General features: G+C 39.0%; 1 protein-coding gene across 1 annotated transcript in view; it reads left to right on the plus strand.

Annotated features, from left to right (window-relative positions):
- TESPA1 (thymocyte expressed, positive selection associated 1) overlaps positions 1-13,222 on the plus strand; it is a 45,108-nt gene that overhangs the window by 8,948 nt on the left and 22,938 nt on the right. The window contains exons 2-7 of the mRNA XM_007125698.4: positions 1,721-1,928; positions 2,854-2,896; positions 10,163-10,212; positions 11,012-11,065; positions 11,811-11,847; positions 12,120-12,218. Coding sequence (XP_007125760.1) covers positions 1,766-1,928; positions 2,854-2,896; positions 10,163-10,212; positions 11,012-11,065; positions 11,811-11,847; positions 12,120-12,218 — 446 coding nt within the window. The 5' untranslated portion in view covers positions 1,721-1,765. The remainder of the gene's footprint in view (positions 1-1,720; positions 1,929-2,853; positions 2,897-10,162; positions 10,213-11,011; positions 11,066-11,810; positions 11,848-12,119; positions 12,219-13,222) is intronic.

A 13,222-nucleotide genomic window follows, 5' to 3' on the forward strand; every position in this document is an offset into this window, starting at 1 on the left:
CACATTGCAAATTTAAAGATATTTTATTTTTTATTTTATTTTTATTTTTTGACTTATAAACAGCAAAAATTTATTTCTCACAGTTCTGGAGGCTAGAATTCCAAGATCAGGTGACAGCATGGTTGGGTATTAGAAGGACCCTCTTCTGAAGTGCAGACTGCTAACCTCTTTTATTCTTATAATGGCAGTAATCCCATTCATGAGAGCTTCACCCTCTTAGTTATCTCGCAAAGGCTCCACCTCCAAATGACCTAATTACCTCCTAAAGTCCCTACCAACAAATACCATCACATTAAGAATTAGGTTTTAATATATGAACTTTAGGGAGACACAAATATTCAGTCCACAACAGTATTTCATTAGTAGTATCCAATGATGATATTTTACTTATCTCTATTACTATATCATACGATAGATTATGAGTGCCTTCTTTTTTTTTTAAATGTTAATTTTAATTTATTTCATATTTTTCTGATAATTTCTAAACCTTAAGTTAGTAATGTTCTGGAAGAAGCATGAATTTTGAAATCATACATATTTGTAAAAAGTACTCATAGGATGGTTAAAATTAAAACAAGTGAGATAACATATGTAAAGTACCCTGATGAAAGACTCGGCCACATAACAGACCTTCAGTAAAAAATATTTGTATGCATCTACTTTTAGAAACAAAACTTCCTTCATAATAAAAATCATATACAGTGTAAAAGGTAGTGTGGCAATTGGTAAAGTGATGCAATTAAAATTTTACACTGATTTTTGACTCTTTACTTTGAATGTATTGACTTCTCTGGCTATGGAAGATTCTGGGAGACAAAATTCTTAAGAACTAAAGAAAATGTTTTCTAATACAGCATTTCACCTATCATGAGAAGTAGCAACTCTTCAAATGAACTTTAGGGAGACACAAATATTCAGTCCACAACAGTATTTCATTAGTAGTATCCAATGATGATATTTTACTTATCTCTATTACTATATCATACGATAGATTATGAGTGCCTTCTTTTTTTTTTAAATGTTAATTTTAATTTATTTCATATTTTTCTGATAATTTCTAAACCTTAAGTTAGTAATGTTCTGGAAGAAGCATGAATTTTGAAATCATACATATTTGTAAAAAGTACTCATAGGATGGTTAAAATTAAAACAAGTGAGATAACATATGTAAAGTACCCTGATGAAAGACTCGGCCACATAACAGACCTTCAGTAAAAAATATTTGTATGCATCTACTTTTAGAAACAAAACTTCCTTCATAATAAAAATCATATACAGTGTAAAAGGTAGTGTGGCAATTGGTAAAGTGATGCAATTAAAATTTTACACTGATTTTTGACTCTTTACTTTGAATGTATTGACTTCTCTGGCTATGGAAGATTCTGGGAGACAAAATTCTTAAGAACTAAAGAAAATGTTTTCTAATACAGCATTTCACCTATCATGAGAAGTAGCAACTCTTCAAGTCAGGAGCGCTTTCTCAGTGTCCCTTAAATCATATGATATTTCCAGTTTCCAAACTTGGAAGACCTGGTGTTTGGATTGCTCAGAGCATTCCTTTTGTTGGAAGATGGAGGAAGAACCAGACATCTCCTCCCTCCTCCTGAATGGGCAGAGGGTTACGCTCCTTTCTGCAGAGCTGGGAAGATGTGGGGACAGCCCTGGGAGTGGTGATTACTGACCAGAGGATGAGGGAGCGTCACTGTGTTCCAACTCTCAGGACAGCATCCCTGTGGCGGGAGGCCCTGAAGTCTGAACCAGCGCCATGGAGGGCTCTGTGCTGAGCCCCACGTCCTGGGAGAGGCGACGGGCCTGGCTTCGACAGAGCCGGCACTGGCAGACCCAGGTCCTGGAAGAGGAGGCTGCCGCAGCCCTGCAGGGTGTCCCAGATCCCGAGCCTTCTGGCCTGGATGATGTTTTCCAGGAAGGTAAGAGGCCATTAGACATCAAACAGACTTGCACGTTCTCTTGTGATATGGAAAACGTGCCAGATGCCCAGGTCTGCAGTGTGGGCAGCGGGTCCTGGGTTTAGGCTAAGCACCCTCCACGAGGCTTACTTTGACTGGGTTAAATGAGTTTAAGGGAAGATGAGTAAAGTAATATGAGGCATGAATTACGTGAGAAAGAAACAGTGTAAGATTGGGAAAAAGGAAGAGCCACACTTTTGCCTCGTCCTTAGCAGCTATCTGTGAGGATCCGAGGCCAGGGTTCTCTATGAATGTTTGGAGTGTTTCTGTGTTGTCTGTGTAACAAGGTTACACGCAATCTGGGTGCCTGGACTCTGGCTGCAACTCAGCTGTGTGACGTGACCTTTGGCAAGTCGCTCACCGCTCCAGGACATGCTTATCTAATTGAAGTATTAGTACCTGAAATAGTAATAGTACCTTTTCCACATGCCTCTCAGAGCTTCTTTTAGGTTCCAATGACACTACAGACATAAGAGTAAACAGTAAAAAATAAATTAAAAAATAAATCTTATGTAAGTGAAGCTACCTTGCTTATTTCGTAGGAAACAAAAAGCGCAAACGCAAAATTGTGCTTTTTTTTTTTTCTTTTTGTTTTTTTCTTTTCCTTTTTTTTTTTTTAAAGAGAAGGATCTATTCCTGTTCCCAAACCTTGGGGTATTTTCCAAGTTTCTGGGAGAAAGGGGGCACAGAGGCAGAGAGAGAAGAAATATCCACTATTTTTATACACGGGTATATTCCTCTTTTATCTTAAAGAAAAGTTTTATGGGAAGAAAAAGGAGTCATGAGGTGGCTTATATAATGATAAGTTTGTGGAATGGGGTGAATTTCAGGGAGGAAGTCTGATTTCCTTCAGTTTCCACGGTGATCTGATGTCTGGCTTTTCTAGGGAATCCAATCAACAAGATTGAAGACTGGCTGCAGGATTGTGGGTAAGTGCTGGCGAGGCAGCTGGACTGAGCGTGGTTGATGGTTGGGTGTGCTAACAGGCTCTGGCTCTTGAGAACTCAGAGAGCAGGGACATGAATTTTCATTGGGCGTAATGATTAGAAGTGAGGTTGAAATAAGGGAGAGGGGATTGTAAAGATTTGGGGTGAGTGTGGGGATTGGGGCTATGAATCCAGTGCATCTCTGGGCTGAGACTAAGTTAGGGTGAGGATCTGGAAGTACAGGCTGGACCTGGTCTAAAACTAAGAAGGATGGAAATGGGTAGCCACAGGGAAGAACTGGGCTAAATTCCAGATTCCTGCTCCATCGCTTTTCCCTTCAGACTGGAGTTTTACACTGTGTAACAAAAGAGGAGTTAGAAACCTAATTGTTCTTATGGTCAGAGTATTTCTTCATTATGAATCATTATGTTGTTTATTTCTACTGCAGAACACAGGAAGAGGGGCTAAGGGTTTACCCCAGTCATTCAAAGCAGTGACGAATCGGAGCTGGTACTTCCAGGCAAAATGTCGTACCTCTTTCCCGAGAAACACTTTAAAATTTGAAACCCTACACCCCCTCTGCCTGTACCATTTTAGGTTCAGTCTACCCAGACATGGAGGGAAAGCTTCTGTGACCTATTTAAGTGTGATCATTTGTGTGATAATGAATTCTCAGAACTTATAACTCCCGCCTACTCTTTATTTCCTCTTCAGAAATGTTTCAAGTTTTACATAGCCTTTCATCTAAACTTGTTTATTAACATAAGAATAAACCCATCCTGGCTTATTTGGTGGGAAATAAAAAGCACTGTATAATCCAAGGCTGTTTATTTGAACTCTGCCCTGGGAGGTAAGGCCAGGAAGAATTTATTTTGTGTTTTTGTTGTTTACAAAAGATGTTGTCTTTATTGTCATAATCTGGTTCGGAATTTCAAAGTTAATTAAGGGAAATCAAAATATAGGGAAGTAAATGGATGGTGGTAATGTTTGCAGGTTTGGGTGTGTGAGAACTGTCCCAGGATTTAAAATGCTTCTCCAGATACATACAGGAGAACCAGTGGGCTCAGTTACTGTCTTTATCCCATTAACTATTCTTCAGTCTTATCAATTCAAGTCAATAATTATTACTGACCGTGAGTTTGCTAACTGTCTGATTGTCTAAATGGCCTAGAGGGGTGCCAAGCAGTTTAAAATCTGCTCCTTGACCACAAACATACTACATTCTAGTTGAAAAGAATAAATTCCCAGAAATTCAAGATTGTAAATTCCAGAAATCACCTTTCCCTACCTATATTCTACCAAGATAAACCCTGAACCAAAATTTATAATGAAAAAGTAGTCTGGTGAGTGAAAAGCCTCCAAGATTTGAGCCTAATTCTTGTGCTAACCATCTGTATAACCAGCCGTAAGCAAACAACTGAAATTCTATCTCAGACTCCTCTTCTGTAAAGTGGAGAGCTAGAATAATAAAGTTCCAAAAGATTCTTGTGAGATTTAAATGATATATGTGTACAAGTACGTTATACTCTGTAGTAATATGTGAGTGGTGAGTGTCAGGGAGGAAAGAATTTTCCTCTACCCTTCTTTCTAGGTTCTTCTTTAATTCTTTAATCTGAGAATTAAATTGACATGAGACAGATTAACAGGAGAAAATCAAACAAAAGTTTAATAACATGTATACATGGGAGACACCCTGGAGAACTGAGTAACTCACCAAAATGGTGAAACCCTCACCTTAAATACCATCCTCAGCTAAAGACAAAAGATGATATTGGGGATAGTGGTTTGGGACTTCAAAGGGGAGGAAGGCAATTCACATGGAGATGAAAAAGCAAATGTTTGGTAAACAAACGTTTACTGGACTATGTAAAGACAATGGGAGGGCTTTCCTGGTGGCGCAGTGGTTAAGAATCTGCCTGCCAATACAGGGGACACGGGTTAGATCCCTGCTCCAGGAAGATCCCACATGCCACGGAGCAACTAAGCCCGTGCGCCACAACTACTGAGCCTGCGCTCTAGAGCCCGCGAACCATAATTACTGAGCCCGCGCGCCACAACTACTGAAACCCACGCACCTAGAGCCCGTGCCCCACACAAGAGAAGCCAACGCAATGAGAAGCCCATGCACCGCAACGGAGAGTAGCCCTCCTTCCCCGCAACTAGAGAAAGCCTGCGCTCAGCAAGAAGGCCCAACGCAGCCAAAAAAATAAATAAAACATAAATAAATTTATTAAAAAAAAAAAAAGACAATGGGATACTGAGCAGACTCTGATTTCCAACACACCTAGTTCATATTCTCTAGTGAGATCTCTATTCCTGTTACAGTTCCTCTATCCAAATTCTTTAGGCAGCTAAGGGAGAAGCTCAAAGTTTCTTCCTGAGTCTTTTGAGCCTTGGTTGTTTTCAGCTTGAAATAATCCAAATGCCAAAGAGACATTTCAGGGTGGCAGATTTTGCTCCCCTACATGAAGTTTATAAAGATGAGCTTTATGCTGCTTTAAAATTTCACAAAATAAGTTCATCTATCTGTTTACCTGGCATCTATCTGTATCCTTTTATTTATCAGAAAAGTGTGTCCAGATATGATACGTATCAACTTTAGGACAGTGATTACCTCTAGGAAGGAAGAAAGTTAGGAAGGAATGGCAGTAAAACTTCTGAAAGTATCTAACTATCTGAGGGCCATGTTCTGTCAGTTTTCCCAGAGCACAAAAGTGCCTTCTCCCGATCTTTGCCCTGAAATTCCTTCAAGGTGTATTGTAGGTCAGCGATTACAGTGGCTAAGGACTTGAATCTTGTAGAACTGGGTGGTGGGCAACATTCTTCATTTTACAGTCCCTTCCCTTTCCGTCTTAATTTCGACCGAGCTTTGAGAGGCATTTCATGACCAGTTTGTCCCATGGCACTAGGAATGCTTATTCCCAGGTCAGGTGAGGATTTCTTTGATAGGCCACTCAATGTGCTATGACTGGACTAGGCCTTGTTAACAGTAGCCAAAAGCCTCTGGACCACCTGTCTTACTGGTCTGTTATGGTCCAGGAAATTGTTTCCTCTTGCTGTTTCTTCCTATACCTAGACTTACACTATCACTATCATTGATCTTATAGAACTACATATTTGATCAATCATTTCAAGTCACCTAATCATCATTAATTTGATCTGAGGCTCAGTCACACATACGGTAATGCAAGAAAAAAATAATCTTTTAAAATAAGATTACAAGTAATATAGCTAGTAACATTAATAGGTCATAAGTAAGTATTGAAGCTAAGAACTTCTATTAGGTGCTGCCCCGTATCTCCCCAGGTCATCTGACTAGTCTGCTCTGCACCAGTCACTATCTTTAAGGGAAATGACATGTTGGAATTGTACATAAAGTTCACCAAAGATGTCACATACAAGGAGAGAGGTGGGTCATCACGACCCCATACATAGGATTGAGAAAGAAATATTATCATCTAGGGCATTAGATGGCTGGTGCCAGAAGAAGAAAAATTGATCTCTGCGGCTGAGCAGATGTTTCTGCCATTGCAGAGGTCTGGTTAATGCATAATGCAGGAGCACAGTGCGCACCAGAGGGGAGGAAGCAGGCCAAAATGGGCAGAAAAAATAATTTGTTTACATTTTTGTCTTGCCTTAAAATGAATTTTTATTTCATCAGTCTCTGCAGGCAGAATCTATGGAAATTGCTGGAAGAAGCTAAAAATAGCCACATGCTTCTTCTCACAGTCCAATCCTCCTCCCTACTCTTTGTTTATGAATTGGGTATACAGGAAGAGCAGTAGCTTGGCTCTTCTATGTCAGACTTGAAATGATGCTAAGGGACCTTTCAGTGCACATGTGGAGAGGAGCAGCTATGGATCTAGTCTCTAGTCCTTGATTTTATGTTCTAAGCAATAACTCCTGAAAGGCCTGGGACTTGGATGAGGGACATGAAATTTCAAACCACCATGCTCAGAGGAGCTGAGCATGGATCAACAGATCCAGGCCTGTGTCCATACTTCTGTGGTGTGTTCCACATACACATAGAAGAGCATACCATCACAAGGGTCAGGCTGAGCTGGTCCTCATATAGAGACTATGGACATGCCTGCTAGGGCACAGCTAGAAAATAGAAATGAAGGATGCACACCCAACAAATATTGTGTTACTAAGTTTTGCTTTGGGCAAACAAGGAATTTTATCAGTGGTACTTTTTAATGTAAATTTTATTGAAGTATAGCATACATATCAGTAGCATTTTTCTTTTTAATATAAATTGTCGTGCAACTCAATGGATGTAAATTTCAGCTATGCTAGATGAATAAATTCTAGCGACCTGCTGTACAACATAGTGCCTATAGCTAACAATATGGTATTGTGCACTTCAAAGTTTGTTAAGAGGGTAAATCTCACATTAAGTGTTCTTACTTCAAAAAAAAAAAAAATCAAAGGGGAACAAGGATGCTCTGGGAGTTGTTGGATGTGTCTGTTAGTTCGATTGGTGATGGATGGTATCACAAGTGTTTACATATGTCCAAGCTCATCAAGTTGCACACATTAAATATGTGCAGTTCCTTGTTTATCAATTATACCTAAATAAAGCTGTATATAAATATACATATAAATGTATACATATAAATATACATATGTATACATATAAATATACATATAAATATAAAATAATAGCAATATAAATTGTGTTGAAGTATAAACTGAAAAATAAACGAGTCTTAAATACATGGTTCAATGAATTTTCTCAAAGGGAATATAGTGATGAAATCTGAAATAGAACATCACCAGCATTCCAGAAGCTCCTTCTGTCCCCTTCTGTTCACTGCCCTGCTTCCAAGGGTAACCAATACCCTGACTTGTAGCATCAAAGATAAATTTTGTACTTTTTAAACTTTATATAAATAGAATCATACAATATGCACTGTCTTATGTGTCTTTTTTTTTGTCCAGCATTATGTTTGTGATGTTCATCCATGTGTTTGCATCCAGCAATAGCTCATTCTTTTCCGTTGTTGTGTAGCATTGTCTATTGATCATGCAATTTATCCATTTTTCAGTAACTAGAGATTTGGGGGTCTGCCAATTCTGAGTTATTATAAACATTATTTCTTTTGGTGAACGTGTACAGGCATTTCCATTGATTGCATACCTAGAAGTGTAACAGTAGTGTGTTTTATTGTAGTTATAGTAATTGTAGGCTTTAGTAGTTGCATTACTGTGTAGCTACAGCACAAGCGTTAAATGCAACAGTAGATCTCAGCATTCTAGTAGTTGACTATATTGTTATCATAGTGTTTTTTAATAGTAATAGGAAATATTAATTTATACTAATATTTGTAAAGTTATATATACTAACACGTTTGTAGTATTATATATCTTTATGTAATTATATATTAGGAAGAGAAGTATGTATTTGTAGTTCTAGTTGTGTTTATTAGAGTTACCCATTCTTAATTACCTTGAGTATCATTCCACATTTTATAGCATATATTGATGTACAGTTTTTCTCATGAGGACATGTAAAAATCCAGATTTTAGACAATATTGTTGATTTTTTCACTATTGAAAGGAAAGTACCAGCAAAAGATGTCTATATATGTAGGGATTTATTTTGTAAAATTCAACAGAGCTCGTTCTACAGATGTTGAGTCTGTAAGCCCATTTTCATTATTAAACATTTCGTGAACTGATACTCCAATAGCCTGAGAGGTGCCTAGATCTCTGGAGACTGATAAAGGAGAAGGCTCATTTAAGACCAGCTCCAATGGATGCTCTCCAGTCAGTTTCCCTGTTAACTCACTTGAACAACTCTTCTCTATTCCAGCCTCCATTTGAGATTACATTCAAAGTATCATGTGCAACTTCCATTTTTAAAACTTTCAGGAAAGCCAGCTATAAAACTCACAACATGTCAGTGTTTGAAGTGAACTTAGATAATGATAATATCTAGGCATCTAAATCCCCTTACTTAATATTTGGGAACATAGCAGCAGCCAGGAGCCAGGACTGGAATCCAGGTGCTCTGGTCCCTGTTCAAAGCTTTTTCACAGACAACTTCAATCACCCGTTTGAGACAGCGAATTTCTTCCTCATTTAAGTTGTTTCTTACTACCATGTATGCTGAATTCCAATTGTTCTTCCTGTGGAGACAGTAAATGTTTGATAAGCCCATATCTCAAAATGTAGAAATGTAATCTCTAACCAAGATGCGGTTCCTGCTGCTTCCTGAAAGACGTGATATTCAGCAAGAATGGGGCTCAATGGACTTGAGGACATGGGGAGGGGGAAGGGTAAGCTGTGACGAAGTGAGAGAGTGGCTGGGACATATATGCACTACCAAATGTAAATTAGATAGCTAGTGGGAAGCTGCCGCATAGCACAGGGAGATCACCTCTGTGCTTTGTGACCATGAGAGAGGTGGGATAGGGCGGGTGGGAGGGAGGGAGACGCAAGAGGGAAGAGATATGGGAACATATGTATATGTATAACTGATTCACTTTGTTGTAAAGGAGAAACTAACACACTATTGTAAAACAGTTATACTCCAATAAAGATGTTAAAAAAAAAAAAAAAGAATGGGGCTCAAAGAAAAGGAAGGAGGTGTAGGTAGATAAGATGACCTCCTAAAAGTTTTTTCGTAGTTTCAATATTTGTGTTTCTGATGGAAAGTTTATGGCACCCAGACCCCTGCTTCTGTAAATATATTTCTCCAGTTTTGCTTCCGTATCTTTCCTATTTCCTAGCTACTGAAGAATCATTGCTAAACTGACTTGGGACACTGTTATCAGCACAATGGCAGCACAATCTAAAATACGGCACCATGGCAGTTTATGAAGTTTTATGTATATACATATATATGTGTGTGTATCATACTGATAATTTCCTTGGGATGTAAAATTATTTTACGTAAGAAATTGTGTTGTGTGTCTGTGTGTTGGCAAGATCTCTAACAACTCTCAAATCCATTATCTAACAAATCTCAAATCCATTATTCCTGCTTTAACTAATTCTATTTATTATTAATTAGGATGAAAATGAATAAATGTGAAGAATAAAAAATAAATAAATAAATAAATAAAATAAAATACAGCACCTTCTGACTACCTCTATGGATTTGTCAGTCAAATTATCACTCTCCATTTTCTTCAACATAAAAGCAATTTAAATACTACTGACTCTCATTGGAAAATTACATGAACCTGTGGGAAATAGTTGAAGAAAAGCCGTTTCGAAAATGTAGTGATTTAAACCTATGAGATTCTTTCTGGTTTTTAGATACTTTGAAGAAGGGTTTTTTGAGGAAGCAGGACAGCCAATCCACAACGGTAAGTAGAGGCTCCGTTCTTTCCTCCTCTTGTTCCTCTACCTTAGACAGCGACACGGCTGTGTGTGTGTGTGTGTGTGTGTGTGTGTACATGCACATGTGTATGCGTGCGTAAGATGCTATCTTTTCACTGCCTACAGAACACCTATTAGTGGTCATAAGACAGTCCAGGAGGCCCAGAAGATAGAGTAAGTATTGGGTCAGAGCCCACAGGCTGACTAGTCCTTAAAGATTATCTTCTGTTAGTGGCTGCTCAGCTAACAACCACTGCTATGGAAAATGAGCTTTATAAAATATGTGTCGATGTAGAGAACAAACGTATGGACACCAAGGGGGAAAAGTGATGGGGGTATGGTCGTGGTATGAATTGGGAGATTGAGATTGACATATATACACTAATATGTATTAAATGGATAACTAATAAGAACTTGCTGTATAAAAAAATAAATAAAATAAAATTCAAAAATTCAAAATAAAATAAAATATGTGTGTCTATGTATGTATGTTTATGTGTGAGTGCATACCCCCATGTGCCAATTCTTTGGCAGAGGATTATGTACATGACTATGTGATATAGGGGACAGGTTAATTATAGGTGAGTATTTATGTGATTTTTAAAATCAAAATATGGATGTGATTTCTGAGGTAGTGTATGTATGGCTGGGGTAGTTTTTCAAACATGTGGATGTATGATGTAATTGTGTGGTTGTAGATGTGTATACAAATGTGTGATTGTGTGTGTGCGTTTGTGTGTGAGTCCAAGCCTGATTTTCTGCAGCCTTTGCCTTATTATTTGACAGGGTGCCCCAGCCATGGAACCAGCTTTGAAGATGACTTGACCCTCGGAGCAGAAGGTAAGTGGCACAGCTCTCTGAGGTTGGGATTGAGGAAGAGGCTATCTACTGGATGAATTAAGGATAGAATGGAAGGGGAGAACTGCAGAAAGAAGCAGCCCATCCCTGGGGTCTTATCTGCAGGGAAAGAGCAATCTCATATGATCTAATGGGAAACTCAGAAAGTGTCACATGCCCAGAAATACTTCCTCACCAGCCTATCAAGACATCTACTGGTCCATCACTGGAGCTTTCCTTCGGTCCTTGAATATATAAAATCACCATAAAAGTGGCTGCCTAGACATCTTTGAGATGGTTTTCTGTATAGGAAGCCTCAGGCAGCCTGAGTACTGGGTGTAAGAGAGAGACTCCATTGGAGGAAAATAAGGGCTGGGATAAAGGATGGAGGTATCGCAACCTACCAGTGTCTTCTGGGACCCGTAGAGACTCAAGTGGTGAAGCAGGAACACTAGCCTGGGGGTCTGAATGACTCTGTCCTCCTCAGGACAGAGAAACTCTTGTCTGGACACCAGGCATTGTTCAGAAGTTCAGAGGCTCAGGGCCAGTTTTTCTCTGCTATATTTGTCCAGGTCTGTGTTTGACCATCTTCAGATACTTATATAAAGAACAGAGTTCATGGGATTCAGGGGCCTATAGTAGTGGCAGAGGGGAACAGAGGGGGCTGAGTTTTAAGTTTGGAGGGGCAGCTTAGGTGATTTGCATTTTCCCTTCTAACTTTTTCTTTGTCTTTCTGTTCCTTGTCCAGCCACACTGTTGGCTGCCAACAGCAAACTCTTCTCCAGGTAAGTGTTCGGTTGAGCCAGGCTGAACAATGTCTCCTTCAGGACCTACTGAACTGGGGTGGGTGTCAGAGTCCAAGAAATTAAAAACAAAGAGCTGAAGATTCACAATAGAGGGTGAGATTTCCAACTAGGAATGAGACATAGATTGAGTTTTTACAGTAGATGGTTCAAGGGTACCCAACAGGGAGTGACAATGCCCAGTAGGGCATGTCTAGGAACCAGGGTGCAGACTGCTCACAAGATTAGTATGACTTCAGCGTTGATCCCTGCAGGAGTTTCCTGGAGACAGCCCGGCCTGGGCAGCTACTGGATCTTGGCTGCAGTTTGGCTTCCAGCAGCATGACTGGTGGGACCAACAAGACTAGTTCAAGGTAGGTGCCAAGTTTGGCAGGGGTGTAAGGGCAGGGAATATGAGCGGTAGAAGAGAATGGAACTAAGAACCATTGCCAGTTTTTTTCTGGGATATACTACTAGAGCTTTTATGTAGTCACATACTTGACAAGCATAACAATATTTGCTTCAAGAATAGTAGGGATGCAGAGGAATCTACTGCTCAGAGCTGGATGCTGTGTGTAAAATACAGGTGTCTCCTCCCCTGAACCTTGTACCCCAGGAGGTGTAGTATTGGTACCATCACAGTTCCTGGACTTATAAGTACTCAGTAAACAATCAATAAATTGATTGGTTGATTGAGGCAATAAAATATTGATTCATTCAGATAATTTTGTACCCCCAAATGCAGGCCAGGCAATGACTGTCTGGAATTTGAAGATGAAGCAGACAAAGAGTTTGCCCCCAGGAGCCCACCAAGCCTATAGGGTGAACAAAATACACACACAAATAACTTTAAAACAAGATGGAAAGTGATGAAAACTAGTGTGCTATAATAAAAATTGTTTGGAATTTGGAGTCAAGTTTGAATTTGAGACTTTATTAGCTATTAACCATCTTTAGTGGTTTTACTGAACCTTAGCCCTGGCAACACCCCAGTTCAGTTAACACAGAATCTCTGGAGATGAGACCCAAATATCTGCATTAAAATTTTTTTTGAAGTATATTTGATTTACAATGCTTCAGGTGTACAGCAAAGTGATTCAGAGATATATATATATATATATACATATATATGTGTGTGTATATATATATATATATATATATTCTTTTTCAGATTCTTTCCCATTATAGGTTATTGCAAATATTGAGTATAGTTCCCTGTGCTGTATAGTAGGTCCTTATTGTTTTATATATCGTAGTGTATATGTGTTAATTGCAAACTCCTAATTTATCTCTCCCCATCCTCTGCTATCACCTTTGGTAACCTTACGTTTGTTTTCTATGTCTGTGAGTCTATTTCTGTTTTGTAAATAAGTTCATT

The sequence above is a fragment of the Physeter macrocephalus genome, chromosome 6 (assembly GCF_002837175.3).
Source record: "Physeter macrocephalus isolate SW-GA chromosome 6, ASM283717v5, whole genome shotgun sequence".
NCBI lineage: Eukaryota > Metazoa > Chordata > Mammalia > Artiodactyla > Physeteridae > Physeter > Physeter macrocephalus.